The sequence below is a fragment of the Macrosteles quadrilineatus genome, unplaced genomic scaffold (assembly GCF_028750875.1).
Source record: "Macrosteles quadrilineatus isolate MER2022 unplaced genomic scaffold, UCM_ALF_1.0 Scaffold_5__1_contigs__length_97177068, whole genome shotgun sequence".
Taxonomy (NCBI): Eukaryota; Metazoa; Arthropoda; class Insecta; order Hemiptera; family Cicadellidae; genus Macrosteles; species Macrosteles quadrilineatus.
This window is the reverse complement of record NW_026542598.1, coordinates 23,491,878-23,511,996: the sequence shown is the minus strand read 5'-3', so window position 1 is coordinate 23,511,996 and position 20,119 is coordinate 23,491,878. Positions and strand designations below refer to the sequence as shown.

Below are 20,119 nucleotides of genomic sequence, written 5' to 3'. Positions count from 1 at the left end.
TGCATTAGGGAGGGTAAAACTGTTTTTTGTTTTTTGTAAAATGTTAATAGTTAGTAAGAAATAAAAACATTTTACAAATTTTACCAAAAATTTATCAAAATCGGACAAAAATTACTCAAGTTATCGTGCGGATGGACACACACACACATATATATATATATATATAAATTTGAACAAATGGTGTTTTTGGCCTCTGGGGACATCAAAATGAAAAATTAAATCGGTCCCGGGCCTAGGTCTTACCATGAGACCTACGGTAATAGCTACTTCCCTATAGGGAAATTCGTTAAAAGGAATAACCCAGCACAAGTTTGTGTTTATTAACAACACACCAATCGCTATGACGTTTGAAAATATATTCTAGAGCAGTGTTAAAATTGGTCATGTTATGGTGAATCAGTAATATTTACCATATGAGTCACAGACCTAAGGGTTGCAGCCACTTGCTACGCAGGGTTATTGACTCCTGGCTACGTCATATGTCATGAGTCACACATAGTTATCCGTACTGTGATATTTACCAACTTAAGAAAAGATCAGTCTCTCCTGATAGTTCATATAGTGCGGTTGTAAATTCTGAAAGTGTGTGATTTGGCTATTGGTTTATATCTTAGTTTTCATATATCATAGACGAAGTAAGTGTGCATTTATATATATTTTTATTTATTATCGTAAGCGTTCTCCATACACAATGGAAAATGAAATACAATCTAAATTAAAAGGCCGTGTCGTTAATAGTCAAAGTAGAGAAATAATTTCAAATGTTTACTCATTTATGAAACAAGAAGCGGACAATAAAGGTGTTACAATTCCAATAGCTAAAGCTCGAGAAAGAACCGCTTCTGCTACTGGCGTTTCTGAACGGATGGTCACTAAAATAAACGGAGAGCTTAAACAACTGAAATCCAACAATGAGGATGAAACAAAAAAGTTCTTGACTCCAAAGAAACGCCCTGGGAGATCAAAGACGTGTATAGACGACTTCGATAAATGCGTAATAAGACGTACAATATACAATTTCCATTTGCAAAAGAACTGTCTTCCTACTGTAAATTTATTGTTGCAAGAACTGAGAGAAAGCATTGACTTCAAGGGTGGGAAAACCACTTTACGAATTGTCTTGAGTGAAATGGGTTTCAAGTGGAGGAAAACAAAAACTAACAGAAAATTGCTGGCTGAGAAATCTGATATTCGTGACAAACGCATAACTTATTTGAGAAAAATTAAACGGTTCAGGGAACAGAATAGACCGATAATATTTCTCGATGAGACATATGTTCTGTCGACTCATGTAAAATCACAATCTTGGTCAGACGATTCAAACCAAGGAGTACGAACACCAGTGTCAAAGGGGAACCGACTGATAGTCATCCACGCTGGCGGAGAGAAAGGATTTGTCCCCAACGCGTTGACAACATGGAAGGCAACAACTCACTCTGGAGACTACCATGATAATGTCAACCAAGAAATGTTTATGAAATGGATGACTGAGAAGCTGTTGCCAAATTTGGAGCCAAACACTGTACTGGTGGTAGACAACGCACCATACCATAATGTGTTAGTGGACAAAGCTCCTACTAGTAAAAGTAAGAAACAAGAAATGAAAGACTGGCTTTCTAAGCACAATATTGCTTTCAGCGAAGAAATGTTTGTGCCTGAACTGTATAAGTTGATTACACAAAACAAATCGAAATTCTTCCGCTACGTCCTAGATGAGACTGTTCAGGCACAAGGTCACGAAATTCTTAGATTACCACCTTATCATCCGGACCTAAATCCAATCGAACTAGTTTGGGCTGATATAAAGGGCTACGTAGCAGGAAGAAACACTACATTTAACTTTTCTGATGTGCAAGCTATCACTGAAGAAAAGATCGCTAGTATGGGTCCTGAGGATTGGTTTCCGAAGTGTCAACACGTAAAGAAAGTTGAGGAGGAATATCTTTTGAAGGAAGGGGGAATCGACAACATGTTGGAATCTTTCATAATTTCACTGGGGAATGATTCAGAAACGGATTCCAGTGATGATGAATCAGAAGATGGAATGAGTGGAGTAGAAGAACTCCAATAATCGTTGGAAGGGTAAGTGTTGTAATTTAGTTTTAAACATTAGATAAGTTATTTGCTAAATTAAAAATATTTACTATGTACGGCAATCAATATGAACGCATTTTAGATGAGACAAATAACCTATTTTAATATACCCTTATAAATACATAGATGCAATAAAAATAACCTGTATCAGCTGTTTTTATTAACTGCAGCTACAAAATATATTGACAATAACATGGGCACTTTAATAGTAATAGTAGGGCGGAAACTGGATTTTATCAGCCTCGTGACCAAGTCCAATCGATTTATCTGTCATCTCAAAATCTTTCATTTATAACTATTTTAAAGGCGAATTTCACACCTGATCTTTTCAAGGGTAATCATTTGAAGGATAACAACGTTTACACTAGAGTTTCTAACTTTGTATTAATTTTCATCAGCCATTAGGCGGCCGAAATATAGGTTAAAATATAACATGACTAATAAAGTAAATTCTAACCAATGGTTTTTAAAAGCATTATTTAAATTGTTTACAATTCTAAATGCCTTTATACAGTTAAAGGAAATTGTTATAGCCGGCAAAAACAAACATTTTCATCCTGTATTAGAATATGGGATAGGGCTATGTTTCATTATGAGAAGTGAGTGATTTCATTTAATTTGTTTCTCAAGAAATGTACATATTTACTCTCTGAAATATAAATTTCTTTGGAAGTGAAATAAATCATGTAATTAGTATACTCAAACGATTACTTATACTATTACTTGAATATTGAATACTTTTTATTTATTTTTAGGTGGTTTCTTGGGACGAGTATGGAACCATATGATGTTATAAATATATGTGAAGCTGACGAAAAACACATCATTTTGGAAAAATGTATCATTCTCTTTTAAAAAACGAACACGTGCATAGTATTTTTTGTTTGTTTATATTTTCTTTTTCTCTATAATGTATATTATAACTGAGCTTATTAAATATTTGGTCATTCTCTTTGAATATAAATTAGACGTTGTATCTAGTATTTATATTTGAGTATTTTCATATTTTCTAATTTTATTTAATATACATTATAATTTTGCTTATTGAATATTTTATCATTTTTGTATGTAGTATATATTTGTTATTATTTCATATTTTCTACTTTTGTTTGGTGTACATTATAATTAAATTAGCTTTCTAAATACTTTATCATTCTCTTTCGATAATAACTACGTGTTGTGTATAGTATTTCCTTTTTGTTTATATTATCTTATTTTGTATAATGTATATAATTTAGCTTTTAAAATATTTGGTTATTCTTTTGAATAATAAATTACGCGTTGTATAATAGTATTTCTTTTTGTATTTTCATATTTTCTTTTTTTGTAGACTACGATTCAGCTTATTATATTTTATAGTTCTCTTTGAATAATGCTGTAACCAACACGTTGTATATAATATTTTATTTTTATTTTGTATATATGTACATTTTAACTTAGCTTATTAAACCATTTATAAAAAATCTTTTGTTATTCTTATTAACTTGGCCTTTAGCTATACAAACATGGAATAGCAAGAAAGCACAATTATAGTAAAATTTAAATATCTTTATGAGGTACCAAAACACTTCTAAAGTGCATATTAAAGGTGAATATGAATGAAGTTCGAGTGCAAAATCAGTTGTGAATTACTGTTGGGTTGTTGGAAATGAGCGAACAATGCCCTCAGTCGCCCCTACCGTAGGTTTTCTGCAAGGATAGTAGCGAAGGGTTCGCGCGCACAGATAGACGGCTGAACTGTAAGTACAGTTAGTTGTTTTCCGTTGAGGCATTCCACCTCATTACTTCTTACTCATACTGTCTACTTTAACCTTGTAGTCAAATTACTTTTATGCAGACTTAGCATCGAGGCTAACGGAAACGTTGCAATCCGAAGACAATTTTATGCAAATCACAGCTGGCAGGAGCACTTAACTGATGTCCCAAGGTTGAACGTGTGCTTTTCACTACTTGGGTGCACCTGAAGCGGAAAACCTCCACGAGGGTATTTGAGTGTCTGTGATTTAAAGTACCTGACTCAATGTTTGCAGGGTATTGGCTTTAGGAGGAATGAGTTAATGTTAAAAAAATAAACCACTATGCATCATATGAATTAACGCCATGATTCCCAAACTGTTTGTTTTGCAATTTTTAACGTTGTCAGATGTAAACCTAATTTACAAAGTTAATAATAGGATGGCATAATTAATTTGATGTTAGATTGAAAACACAAATTTATGAGAGTAGAATTCTACTATCTTTTATCTGTGATTAAAAATGAGCAATTCTTTTAGCAACAGTTCCACACCAATTATGACAAGATATTTCAACTAATGACCATAATACTGTATAAAAGTTTCAATGTCCCATTATGACGAGTAAAAAATTCACTTGTACAACTATACTTTTTAGGCTAGACTAAGAAGCAAAATTGTATGTTTAGATATTAACGTTAAGATAAGTTTTCGACCCTGTTTTAGATCGTGTAACCGGTGTGGGAGTAAAGTAATACTTGGTCAATTGAACCAAAAAAAGAGTGTACTGCTGAAAGATGTGGTTTTATTTTTACTCGTTAATAGTCAATCAAACCAAAATGAATACTCAAACGGTATACAGTACATTTTATGCCCATTAACTTGCCTAGTTCATAATATAAGGAACGTCATGCAATATAAATTCCACTAATAGTACCAACACATGAGAAGGTCAATTAACTCTGTTATCTTTGAGCAAAAAGCTAGCTATATAGAAATAGATGGTACTCTACACTCATCTCCATTCATACATGGCTTAAAATACCTCGTATGGTCACCATATCATAAAAAAGTATTAAAGTATGGTACATCTAATCTTTTTGTCTATGATCTAATTCAGTACCCAATGTCAATATTATCATAGACTAAGCAACACAAGTAAGGGAGTATGATTTATCTATGATATTATTAAAGAAACCAGTTTCCTCTGTAATTGTAGCACTTTGGGGAAAATCTGGACCACCAAATCAGCTGATACTTACAAATCTCTCTCAATTGCCCACACATAATTTACACGTAAATAATTCACCACGCGTATTTCGCCCGAGGATACACGGAATCAATTAGAACCTATCTAATCAAGCCCCGGGTAGAACTAACCTAAAATTACTAGCGACAAATGAAACCACGGCATAAACCAATGAGGAAAACTCACAAGCCAATTAGATTAAAGACGAGTCTACTTAGCAATCCAGTTAAATTAAAGGTCTGCAACCGCCAAAGTGGAAGAGAGAGAAGAAAGGAGAAGATCACGTGATGTAAAAGGTCGGAATAGAGGTCAGGAGTAGAAGCAGCCGTGACCTTTGTGTCATTGCTAAGGTCCTTTCTCTGGATACTTTCATCCTAGCATCCTCTATCCACTTATCTGGAAACTGAAGACTGCGTCTGCGAAAATTGAATCTCGTCGGAATGCCCCTGACTAGGTCGCTTTATATGAAATTGTAGTTATTATAAAGAAAGTCGATTGGTGGTCAAGCCTGCTCACTTTCAATGCCATTTGGTATGATTGGTGCTTATCACTTTGTTGGCCTTATTTGCGGTCTAGTTAGAAACCTTGTGTAGTATATATGTTTTTGTTGCCTGAAGCAACAAAAAGTTTTGAAGCAGGAGCACTTTGAATTAAAAAAAATGTTTTTGATTAGACATTTCATTACATGTCAAAATTGAGATTACAATAATGTCACGTTTTATGTACTTGTTGTGAATAGTATTTCTTCGAATTTAGGTGTACTTTTTCAGAGGGGTTTTAAGACATAGTAAAGGTATAATATACCTCAAATGTTGTTTTACAGTTTACACCAAGACTCAGTGTAGGCCTTTGGAAGCTTATTTTCCATAAAACGTAGCACACATTGAGATGAGACGAGTGCCAGGTACGGTGATTATCACTACATTCACAAGCCACTAAAATCAAAACTCGCATATAAAACACAAAAACATTATCCTGTGTAATTTGAATCATACTTTTCAAAAACATTAAAAACATATGGAAATTTACACATTTAATCTTTTGTAACTTTGTAGCCGTTCACTTTAGCAAGATTATGAAGAGAACAATTCTTATATGGAATTTATTCTAGATTATTTTTATTTACAATGTTACTGTAATTGTAATGGAGTTAAGTACTTTTTTGGTTTTTGCGCATAGAAGACTCATTTTGTAAACTAAAATATTAGTCAACGAACTCTGATTTTTAACATTTCAAAATGTTGGTCAACTTGAATTGTTCAATTAAACCAATGGACTTACAGAATGAAGATTAACAGCAAAAATTGGTTAAAAGAAATTTTAGAATAAATGAAAAATTGGTTAATATGTAAGTTTAGAATTGGTTAATAAACAACTTTGCTACGTAAAACAATTTTAAAATCAGAAACATCAGGAACGGTTCTATTACTGACTACTTAGAACCACTACGACTTGTCGATACAAAATTGATGTTTTTCAAAGTATTTATAAGCGGAATAGAAATAGCAGCATGTTTCAATTCCCTTTTAATATTACTTAATTTTATTACTTTAGGACTGGTCCAACATGTACTGTACTTAGTCAATAAACAAATTTCATTAAATACATTCGTAGTGTATGTTATATATAGTATCAATATGTAGGTAACAAGCCCTGAATGTATGTCGCAGCCCCAGCAGCCACTAGTTCCTGTGTTGCTGTTTTGGCAGCCCTGTATCCGGCGGTGACCACATCCTTCCCGCCATCCCGCCACATCCCCTGGACCAGCTGATCCCTACATTTCCGTCCTTTGTTATTTGCTAGGGGAAATTGAACACTGGGGGAATTCGTCATTTTGATGTTATTGACAAGGGAAGTAAATGGTGATCTGACCCCAAATTAACATTGTTTTAAACTTTTGTTTAGACTACTTTTTGGGTAATGATAAAATTAATTAAGTGCTCATCAATATTTCGTCAATTAACTTGGGCTCTTAAATTACACTTGTTTATGAATTTAAATAGATACTTGGAAAAAATCCCAAATAACAATAAGGTATGTAGCAGTATTTTTATAATTTAGATAAACCCATGAAATTATAAATAACTATAGGTATCTTCAAGTTTGCTTCAGTTTGTGTAAATATAATAAAAAAAGTAAATAAAATTATCTTCTTTCACTGTATAGATGGTACAGCATGATTATTTGATATTTTTTACGTGAACAATTATATCGTTATTGTTAAATAAAATCTTATTTTATACAAAACATTCGTCAAATTTTCAAACAATATCTGGGACGATAAGTTAAATCTAAAAAATGTTTTTTAATGGTGCAACCATCGTTATAAATACTAAACATGGGTTTATAACTAAAATGAGGAAAAAAGGATCTAATAATGTTTACTATAGTTACACAAGAATACACATTATTTGTTATGTTGCTTGAGTTTGGTTTATTTTGTAAAACCATGTAATAGTAAATATTAAAAATTTATTTAGAAACCTCAGTTTATCTGTCGTTAACACGTTTTATCGCATTTTATAGTGTTCAAGCAAAAATTACACACAGTTAGCTTGTAATGTTATAGAACCAAAATTACTTGAAAACCCCGCCTTTATAAAATTTAATTTGTTTGGTTTCAGCCTTCACCAAAGGTAAGCAAACTTAGAAAGAGTTTAGAATAAATCTGATAATTTTATGGGTGGCGAATTATAAACCAAAGATACATTTTAGAATTAAAATTCTCAACAGTACCGTTCAAAGTGTCAATTAAAACCACCATAGCTCATCCTCCTAAGGGTTTACGACCAACAACCAACACTACTCATCACTCGCGCACGCCGAAAGAAACAATACTGCCTCTCAATTTATTCCACGGTTCCGCCGACTTATGAGCGTTTATTTGGAAATTAACAGGGAGTTGTAGCTACTAGGAGTGCTTGGCGGTGGATAACTCATCTGAGACAATGGTCCATTGTAGTGAACAGCATCTGGATTAATTACGCGGGAAATAATACGCGGGAAGAACTGACGATTGAGTGAAGTCACCAGACACTAACGTGTTAGTAACAATGGCGCATACATCGACACAGAGACAGCTGGTGCCGCCATGTTAAATGTTTCTATGTCATATTTTGGGTTTCAGAACCTAAAGCGTTATAATTTACCACACTTGTGGAATTCCTCGAATTATTCCAAATCAACGTCCCCCTTCCACAAAGTACCAAAAGCACAGTAAAAACAATAATTCAAAGACAATGTGTAAGACAACAAAGGCGCCTATAATGATGCAGATGAAAATATTAAAATGTTAAAACACAACAACATAGGTATGTGAGGCTGTCATAGTAACAAGTAATATTTTGTCATGAAATTTTGATAATTTGTTGTTTGAAAAATTAATTAATTTAGTGACTTAAATAGATATAGGAAAAATAGTTATAGTTTTTGAACAAGTGGACTGTATTTTGTTTAATTTACATTATGAATCACTTACTGTTTTTTGTCAATTCTTCTTTAAGCTAAATACAATAATGTTGTAGTGATTTTCTTGAATTTAATTTACACTTTCTTCATACATGTCTTCTCAGTTCATTCTGTCTTTTCTGTGGATCTTAATCACAGTCACATGTTTTGTTTTTAATATTTTATTGTTGTACATTTAATTTTGAGTAGTTAAACTGCTTGCATTTACAGTGTTGCCAATTTTAATAATGAAATATTCTTTTAGATCCAATGTGATATAGGCTAATATAATAACATATGATAATTAGTAATATTGAAATGAATTGTAATTTAAAATAATAATAATAAATTGTAAACCTAAACATTGGTTAATGCATTTTGATTGACTTATTTGGAATAATTTAAATATGAATTAAATAAAGAAAACTAATAAATACTTAACATATTTATTGGAGAAATGTAAAAGATTTGTCAAACATGACTTATCTTACTAATATCATGATGAAATAGTGAGAATGTCTAATAGTCAACTACCTGAAAACTATTGGAACAATTGAGCAGAAGTTTGGCCGGGGTAGATCCTATATACTTCAGATATACATATTTTTGCTTTAAAACTCCAAGGGCTTCTCCCACTGACTTCCAAAATTGTTTCAAGTGTTAAAGCTAATATATAAAGAAAACTATTAAATTATATTAAATAAAAGAATGTAGGGTATGTCAGCCAACTAAATCTACCACAATACTAGTTGGTGGAATTTCAATAGTAAATTAGCTTAGACACTAAACAACGATAAATTTTGTAGTAGTGACATTTTACTAAGGGATTTCAAAAGAGAGCTAACGATCTTGCCAAGGCTAACAAGAGTAAACGCCTTCCTTTTATAGTAGAAAATTACAGGAAGTAGAGACTTACTAGGTGAAAAAGTAGAGCAATTTTCATGTTTGACGTTAATAAAATATAAAAGTATCGTTAACGCCTCAACAAAGAACTTCCGCTGGTGACGTATTGGACATTGGTATCTGTCTAGTGACAAGCAAGTTATTATACATCGATGGTGACAAGCCTGTCCTGTAAAGGTTAGGGTGAAAATCTGTTCTTTTTCAGAATACTTTTTGTAATATTGAAGACTCAACTATTGACAAATAAAGTTTGATAATTCGATAAACTTTTTTCAATTTATTAGGATTTCTGTGCTGTTAAGGAACTGCTTTGACTACTAGAAGTCATCTTCTTACCATGGTAAAGGTGATATGAGTTTTACAGTTAAAATTGACGTAGGTAAATTGTGCCAATGACAGAGTGTAATTGCTGATTTATATCTAATACAGCAACCTATTAACCAAGAAATATTGAAATAACACCTTATTGTGAACAATTGATTCTTTTATGTTAAAACTACTTCAGTGACAAGAACTAAGAGAGAACATTTGTAATTTTATACAGTAAAACATTATATAATTGGCTCAATCAATGATGTTCTTTTTAATTAACATATAGATGGAATGTCCACTTCAGTTCTTAAAAGTCAATGATAACAGTAATCTGACTTTATGTTTGAAGGACACTCTATGCAATTAACATGGACTTTTAAAAGTGAAATAGTCTCAAATGGTGATAAACAATGTTCTAATGATCGCCTTAATTTTGCTATGTCATTTTTCAATCGCCTACGTCAGCAGCAATACAAATCAAGTAAATGCGAACGCGTTTAAGGGAGAGCTGTCCAAACTCATAAACAATATGCGGAAATAAAACATATCCATCAACCCGAACCCTAGCTAATAAGCTATCAACACACTTCTAGTTAGTTTAGGTTGCACTAAATGATCTTGGTTCTATTGAACAAATGTCCAGTTGCATTTCAAATATCATCCAATCAACACATAATTGGAATACAACTACACTACACACCTATGTGTAACTCAACCAAACAACTATTGCAAAGTTGTAGCGAATACTATTCCATCTCTCGCACACAAATCACATCAAACCAACGCCACAAGCAACGATATTTAAACTGCTGACAGCACCAATAACACAACCGTTACACGACTACGGTAAATCATGAGGAGACGCAGGGCTACCACCTTGCGGAAACAAATGAGGGATTTATGAGTGAACGGGCAATGCACCTAGTGTGGGAGGGTTGGTAGAAGTGAGAACTTGTTAAGCATACAAGATTAGACAGCAATTAATGGCTGTATATCAGAATATGCTACCACATTGTAGCAACAAATGTGTAACTAAGATGTGAGCTCATCCTGGAGTGAGAGGGTTGGTTTGGATCATATGGGATGGACAAGGATTTAAGTGGACCAGAATGATGCTGTCGGTGTAGGGAGAATTTTATATACAATGATGTCATTTAGTAAACTAGACTGTGGTACATTTAATTACATTTCCCCCATCTGAAAACAATTTATTGGAACAATTTTCCAAAGTCTATAAATCCTATTATATCTTGGTCTTGGGTTTTCAATTTAAATTACCTTTCAGTGATACTAGCTGTTACCCACGGGCTCCATCTCGTTTGACTACATTAGTATTAATAAAACCAGCAATAAAACTAATGATTGGTTAAGTTAAGACGAAATAAACAAAACAGAATACAGTAATTACATTATGTTAAATAATGGCAATACAAACAAATAATAACATTAGGTAAATGGAAAGTTCCCTTTGGAAAGCAATTACGACCTTATAGGGCAATTTATGAAATAATGGATAATTTTGCGCAAGGTTTCTCGTCATGACGAACATTTTAAGTATATGGTTTATGGGGGTGTGACTTGTAGTTTTCTCAAAAGTTCATGGGTACTTTTGGCTTTATCTATAGATTGTTATGTAGCCGATACCGGAAGATTCAATACACGCAGGAGCAGGAGTAAGTGTAGGATTTCGGAAGAAGCTCATCTCCCGCTGCTGGAGTTTTGGATGGTTGTGTGCTATTGAAGAGTTACAGTTCTTGCAACGAGAAATTTTACAATTATTGAGAAAAAAACGATGTATGGGCTATATTTCATTTTACAAAGCTTAAATTAACAATAAAATAAACCAATATATTATAAATAAATGAATAAATGGTCAACACCATAGAACTTGTATTAATCGTTAAATAAGAGTCTGAAACTTCTGGGAGTAACTAACGACGCATTAAATTTAGTCTAACATCCAACAAACAAGGAGTGAAACGGAAAAACCAAAATCAAAAAGATTTGCAATGAAATGAAGCTCCGAAAATATAGTGCCGAAGTCAGCCAACAATCAAGTTTTCATGAAAAATCAGTAGGTTTTAACTTAATTTCAATGCCCATTCCCGAAACAATACAGAAACTGTGGAGGACATGCTTTTGGGATAAACCTACTCTGAGATAAGAACAATCATGGTTCTACATATAACAAAATAGTCGATGGTATATAACATATACATGATACATAACCATGATATATAACATATCGATGATGGTATAATAAAGTAATCGATGACAACAAGGTAGTGATGATACGTAACAAAAGTAGTCAGTGTTTTGCAAATCACTACACGCAGAATAACCCATCGCTTCCTAGAATTTTGTCTTTCAACAACATAGGTAGAGGGTACATGTATTGTGTATTTCTAAATGTTGTATTTCCATTCGGAGGAATGCATTATTAACAGAGGTTTGTGAGAGATTACATAGAGATAGAATAATTAAATTTGAACAATGCATGTAGCCTTATCATCTTATTACAAATATGAATCATGTTTGAGTTTGATGCATGTTTCGGCGACGTTGAGTGTGCTTTTGTAAATCAATTGTCTCTATCTTATTACAAGCTTGATTTAGGTTTTAATATTTTTTTATAATTCCAGAGTACAAGCAATTTATTTTAGTTAGATTGTCCTATTAACTTGGATAGTCCTCAAATTAGTTGAATAACAAGAAATAGTCAACAGCGAACGCCATCTACATAGGTCAAACGGAAACTACCTTAAAATATTCTTCAGTATAAGAGTAACAAAGTATGTAGGGGAGTATTTTTAGTCTGCGATAAAATATAATCACATTAACGGACATAATTGGTTATCATCGTTCCATGCATTTAAAAAATGTCCAATAAGATCAGAACAAGTAAAAGCAAGTACTAAAATAGTTGGACTTATCAATCATACTTATCATAAAAAAAATGTTGAAAAACATCAAAAATGAATGGACGGTACAGATTTCAGCTTTGATAATGTTCCCTAAGTAACATACGTTTTGAATAACACCTAACTTGATTAACCTATACTGAACAAAAAATGTTTGACTCTCTAAAGTTGACAGTTGAATGGTATACTTGCCGCAAAAATAACAAACACTACCTCCTTTTGAAAAAATAATGCTAAATTTTTTAAATTATGCACTAAACCCAACATTTTAAAGAAACATAAGATGTTAAAACTAGATATTATAAATTTAAAACACAGTGCGTGCAATATTCTTTGTCTACATTCAACCTTCCCAGGAACATGCCTCGCTTTATCGACTGTGGAAGTCCTCATAAACCACCACAGCAAACACACGACCCATTCCAAAACAATGCGAAAGTTGATTTTAAGGGGAATTTTTATCGTAACACCAGCTGATCATCATACGTATTGCCCATTGTACTTCCCGCGCGAACAAAGTCAGCCGGTCGTAAAGATAAAGCAAAACCGAGGTGAAAAATGTGGGATAAACTGTGACTTTAGTTCCGACTTGCGCACTCAAGGTTCTGGGCATTGCTGCAATGCAACAAGTGCAATTAGTGTAAATAACGAAACACAATAGGGCAATAAAATAAATCAAACAGACACGTCATCGAGCTTGAGACCTGAGGTGTCAGTGGGTTGTGCTGGGTAGTAAATGTTGTTAACAGACTATCTATCACAGCTGATTTGTGTAGTAAGGCTGCTGCATGAAGGGTTTAGGTTTCATACAAATACGTCCAGTATTTAATGCAAGTCAGCTATACAAATTATTAAATTAAATTAGTTTATTGCTTTTCTCAAGTGACTTTGATTAGTCCGATTCGGTATAACAGTATATACAGAGTGTTCGGGCTATAAGGTATCACATGTAAAAGTCCCCAGATAAATATCTCTTTCAAAAATAGTTTTGAGCATTTAATATTTTCGACATTTAACATTATATAATCATTTTTACTTCAATCCTGTTCCCAATTTGGTTTAGTTTCAATCCCATCAAAGGTAAACGCTTGTTAGGAAAAGATATTTAAAAATAGCTATTTTTATGGATGTGCAAGGTAATGAACCTGTGCCTACTCACACAGAAACCAGAAACAACCACTAGGCTATCAAAACATCCAACGATATCAATATTGCAAAATGTTTAGTTTCAAATGATAACCGTGTAGCCGAAATTTGAAATCGACGTTTCGCCGCGAGCGCGTGCTCTGGTCGGCGTCAGGTCCAGTATAGCACCAGTCATGGACGCATTTCCCGATCGGCCGCCAGATAAACAGCTCTGACAGCCTCTAATGGATGATGCCGCTCCATTGTTCTCCACATTTTTTAATTACGAAGGTTAGGCACCTCATTAATGCCCCAAAGGTTACCTTGTTTAACCTTGTTTCTGTCGTAGCGTAGGTCCGTTAAGTGGATATTGATTTAGGTGGGCGAGTCGTCGGTGACTGCCCCACGCCTCGTGGATGTCTGTCAAAATCTGACCTTTGTCTTGGGAATGGCAAAGGGTTAATCGCTGTTTGGATGTTTCTCAGCTGGAATAGGTCTTAGTAGTCTTTTTAGTCCATCTCTCAATAGCTTACAGCGAACAATTTGTTACAATCTGTATGTAAGCTGTTGAGAAGGAACTAAACAATCGAATCCCATTGTGCTGTACCACATTTTTAGCGAAATAACAGGAAATAATATATTCTGTGTAAAATGTTGACGAGCCGAATTACTTTATTACGTCACAGCAACAAATAAGTTATTTTAAAATCCCACAACACTGTATAAGACCTTTCAGGTTCGTCTAATTTATTTGATCCAAGTAAAATGTGCCAGACATTTACTGAGTTTCTCTTGTCAGAGATACAATATTCACTAAAAATTAAAGGTTTATACTACAACTAAGCATAAGCGTAACTGATTGAATACTGTAGAATACAGTGAGGAATGTTTTCATTAGCTATAAAATGCTTAGTTGCGAAGGTAGACGATTTAATTATATTTAAAACCTAACCGAACCGATCCATGAATGTCCGTACACAGTAGAGCGGCATTACACGGCAGTGAATAGAACAGTCCAATTCCTACATTCCCTTTGACAAAGCAATCTGCCGGCTGGAGGATTTGGATGTTTACACGGTTGTGAACGTTACTGTGGCAGAATAACTGTTGTAAACAATCAATGTAACAGTGGTAATCAGACGTAAATATAGTTTAGCACGTGAACATTGTAAAATTACTTTTATGACATTTTATGCTCTTAATATTTTTGTGAGTTTGGATTGGACAATAGTTTTCAAATTGTATTTTATGGGTAAACCTTAAAAAATCGAAAACATTACAATGTTATTTTGGATTAATTAGAACGGTGGCCTCAAAGACTACGTAATATTGTCGCTAGCTGTGTACGACAAGGGAAAATGTCAGTGAAGTCATCGATTACTTCGAAGTAACGACACACTCCAAAGGAAAATAATGCAAAAACGACATAGCAAAGATGTCTTGGAATTAATATAAGATTGGCCGATTTGCGACAAATTCACATCTACTGTTGCTGACTGTACCAGCAATGACGTCATGGATACAATGACTGCAACGTCACATCCAATATCACAGACTACGCCAACATAGCCAGCTGTGTCATGCCGAGACCGGTTCAGCCACTGCAGATGCCAGATTACATTTTATTGAATAACTGCCAGATAAATAGTGAGATTAATTCGTCAAACGGTTGGCGTTCATGATTTACCGCGCAGCTGGCTATTAGCCGCCTTATCTGCGCAGAGACAACAGCCTTGTTATAGCCTTATATATTAATATTATTGTAAACCGCGAGCTATCCCAGTATCTGATCCCGGTTATGGCGCATTATTATAGGAAATGTCCGGTAGCCAAGTTTATTGAACGGCGCTTGTATTGTTTATGTTAAGATACAAGCAGTAATTTAGATTGCGATATTTTTAAGTTTTGCTCTAGTTTGAGTTAAAGGAAATTGAAAAGAAGATATTGAAAGTCAAGTAAAAAAAGAAGCCAAGAGGGTTCGGAAATTTTATATTATCAAATAAGCTTACTTTTGCAAATATGAGACACTTCACAGAGCTTGTATTAAATAAATAAACTAGATTGAAATATCTTATCTTTTTGCTTCTATCCCAATATTTATCTATGACACATATTTTATGAGCCAACATCTTATAAGGTTTATGATCTTTAAGTTAAAACAAATAATGTTTACATTCAATCTTAAGACTGCAAAGGTATCAACAACTGAAAAGCATTATAGACAATTGGACATTGACTTATATTTGCAACGTTGTCATGACAACAATCATTGTACATTTTTCATAAGAGTCGTGCAATTGGAGTTCGCTCAAGCTTCAGAAAAAACCTAGAGAACAAAAGAAAGCAATTAAATATTGTTAAAACTCCAAAATACCAATGTGGGCCGGTAAATGATATTCATAAGTTACGGTACCTGCTCCCGTGCGAAATGCATCAGCACCGAACAATGCCCAAAAACCAGGGTCATAGACCCCGCGAAATATAACAAACTGCCCCAGTGGAGCATAAAGTGCGCGGCGCTACTGATAAAGACCATCCATAAACAAGGAGCATGTATCTGTTGGGGAAAAATTTCAATTTGAGTTGTGGCACACCCGGACTCGGCACCCCACGTGGCGGTCCTGGGCCGTAAACTGGGATCGAACTCTGAACACCTGTGGGGCGAGAGAGGACGACAGAAGTGAGACAACGCTGTCTGTCGATTGGTTGTTATGATGATTAAGTTCCTATTTGAAGATCAAAGATTTACCCTGTCAATAGGTTTTCATGGCACGAAACTGGACCCTGATGTCTTGATCGGTGGCGTTCAAAAAAGGTCCTGGGTGAAGCTGGTTAAACAGCTGGTCTTGTATAGGAGCCCTACAAGGGAATCCCCAACTAGCTCATGAGAGTTGAAAATTGTTGCATCCCAATCTTAAATACTGTTATGTCATCTTGATGGGGCTTGCGTGGATCCAAGTATACGTCAACGTCCTGATGTGGTTCCAGAGGATTGTCGAAACAGAGGATCACGATTTCTTTTAGTTATTCATAAAATGATTTACATCCTATTAGAAGTCAGTAGGATTATTGTGGCTTGAATCTGGAACCTGGTGTCTTCAACATTGGGCGTTCAATTAAAAAAGTAATGGCTGAAGAAATAGGTTAGTTAGGAGAAAAGCTCTGCCACATCTTCATCTTTCATCATTTTGCGTGTAGCTCAACCATCTTTAATATTGCATCCTAGTGATGTCGAGGATGCTTAAGTGAATAGAAACATATTATGCTTTTGGGATATTGGCAAAAGTGTAATAATATAGTGTTTCTTTTGTTTAAAGTTGATGTTTATAGAATAAACGAACGGATATCGGCTGCATTTTCTGGTTGAACTTGTCTGAATACTGCCAGTAAACTACTGCAATGCCCCCTTTAGAGTGATTCAAAATGAACAATCAAAAAGTGTATCTTTGGCATGAATAAGATTGTTGTAATTAGTTATTTGTGCAACTAGTGAGCAAAGTGAGCAATTGACTCACTCGAGAGAAATACTTACTCACGAGCCGTAGGCGAGTGAGGAATGGTTTCTCGAGTGAGGCAATTGCACTTTGCACTCGAGTTGCACATTATATTTTTCCTACAGTTACCATAAAACAAATAAATTGGTTAAGAAACGTAACATATTTTAACACAGAAGTGAACTTTTAATATGACATTTAATGGTACAATAGTACAACAGCTGACCAGCTGATTTACAGCCAGTGCTGCCAACGTATTACGCGCGCACATATGACCTTGTCTGCATGTTACGCGCTAACTATTTCGTGCCTTCACGTTGCAAATCTGGAGTGAGACAATGTTAACATTGTCTCACTGATGAGCGAATTGGCCACTTTGCTTTCTCAAATCAGTGAGAGAACATGTACATTATTAGGTAACTGTAGGAAAAATAATAATAATCCTAGAATTATAAGTGTGGGCAACCAAACAAAAAGGCAAATTGGACCTTCGAATATCTCAATTTTCATGAAAATTCTATTTTTAGAATATAAATAAACCAAGCGAGGTGCTGAGTATGCTCTTTGCTCTACAAGGAAAGAGTGTACGAACATGACAACCAGCTGTAATGTCAGAACTCCAGACATTACCCAAAGAATTTTAAACATATCAATAGTGATTGTGTAATTCACAACTTTTAAGAAAAATGCCACAATTAAAAAAACATGCTGTATTATGAGTATTCACTTCTTTCAACCTCAATATCTGATGGTGTTACCTGACCTAAGCAAAGTAAAAATTATCTTAATTTGTAAATTGAATAAACATGTAAAAATGTTAATTGGATCTGTGATGTCATCGAATATGTTCTCTCCGCATATCAGGCTTACCTTGATTAAGCCGTAACCAGTGTCAGTCCAGCAGTTATCCTGCCACAGTAACGTTCACAACCGTGTAAACATCCAAATCCTCCAGCCGGGCAGATTGCTCTTTGTCAAAGGGAATGTAGGAATTGGACTGTTCTATTCACTGCCGTGTAATGCCACTCTACTGTGTACGGATGTACATCGTTCGGTTTGGTTGGGTTTTAAATGATTGGAATTGCACCTCCCGTTTATTAAGTTAACCAGTCTGATGTGTAATCTGATCGAAATTACATGAATTTGTAAACATTATTTATTCATCGAATATAGTTCGTTACTATGAAATCCGTAACCATTACACACAGGGAGGCTTTCAATTTAAACTGTATTTTTTATTATTACGGAATATTTTCAGAGCAGTCAAATAAAATAAGAAACGAAATAGCTTGACTTTTCAGACTGTGTGTTTGTGATCTTGAATTCATAAGCGTTTGAAATAGTTAGGCAAATTTCCAGCTAGGGAATAAAAATTTAATAAAAAAGGTCTTAATATTTTGATCGAACGAGTTCGCGATCCAGCATGATCGGACGATGGGAACTGGGACTAATGGGATGAAAATTGGGTAGGCCTCTTCCCACTTTTGGTCCTCAAAAAATACAATTTCACAATTTTTTTGCCCTTTTGTAGAACTTAAAAACAATTAATTTAGTAATTTAAAGTGTTGTTGTACAGTTAATGGCTACGGATAGTCTTAGTCGTTTGGTTTGCTGTGGCGGGTCAAATTTATTTTTCAACAGAATTTTTTTTACTTTAGACTGATTTAGACATTTTTAGCTCATGTGTGTCGAGTTTGGATGTAGATGTATAACACATTTCAGCGCAACTATGTAAGCATTTATTTGCAACTTCTTATACATAAACTATCCATCAATATTCAACCCTCAAACAATAATTTATGGATAATGAATGGTAGCAAGTAGCAAGGTAAATATAAGAGTGGTAGAAATGTCATAATTAAATCTAAAATTGTGTAAGACAGTTACCAAAGTCTATAGAACAAAGTGTAGCCCAAACTTACACATAAATTACCTGTACGCTATTGTATGCTTACTGTATTTAGGAAGCATTCAAGAAATGTTACGAAATCTACGATGTTCCGTGATGTAGAACCCTGTCTCGGTTGTCTCGGGAAGAAAGTACATAAAGCATAGATTTGTACATAAAACCAGCCCAGACCTTCTTATGAACTTCAAGCATGTCCAACTCCTCCAAGTCCTCCTGAACTTCAAGCATATCTATTCTCTTATGATTTTACCAATGTATAAAACATTTTTTTTACTTTGTAATGATTTGTATTGATATTTGTTTTCATAAGTATATTTGTTTGTTTTATTGGAATATGTTTGTGTTTTGTTTACATCTTGTTGGAAATAAGGTTTATTTAGATTAGATTTGATGCGTAAAATCCATCTAAATGCACTTACATTTCCATCACCGAGGATTCATTCTGCAAATCCACGTTTTGGCAGATTGCTTCATCGTCAAAGAGACTAGCGAAATTACGGAATTGCAATAGAACACTCATCCGTGGTAATCCCACGTAACGTACGTACGGAATATTTGGATCAATCAGATCCCGACTAAATGGAATTACAATTTCACTTTGTTCACTGGACCCGTCTGTAGTAGGTTGGCAGGTGAAATGTGATTTGAAAGATTTAATCGGAACAGATTCGGACGTTATGATTTGCGCGTTGTGGAAAACTACTTGAACCGCTATGTGGAATCATTTAAATAAAATGTTTTAACATGTTCGTGTCGCCATAAAAAAAGTGACTCGCGGGACAATATTGATCCAAATGTTGTAGACATCTGTGGAAGGTTTGCGAGTTTCACCTCAAATCAGGCATTTTGTTACTTGCTGCTTATCTTAATGTCCTCAACTTGTATAATGGAATTCGGCGATAAAATAATTTGGAATTTTGTGTTCATAAGAT

At 34.3% G+C, this 20,119-nt stretch overlaps 1 protein-coding gene across 1 annotated transcript; it reads left to right on the top strand.

Moving 5' to 3' along the window:
* Positions 1–1,129: 1,129 nt before the first annotated feature.
* On the top strand, positions 1,130–2,071 carry LOC128995480 (uncharacterized). The gene has a single exon (XM_054420499.1). The coding sequence runs from the start codon at positions 1,130–1,132 to the stop codon at positions 2,069–2,071; it is 942 nt and encodes a 313-aa protein (XP_054276474.1).
* Positions 2,072–20,119: the final 18,048 nt, after the last annotated feature.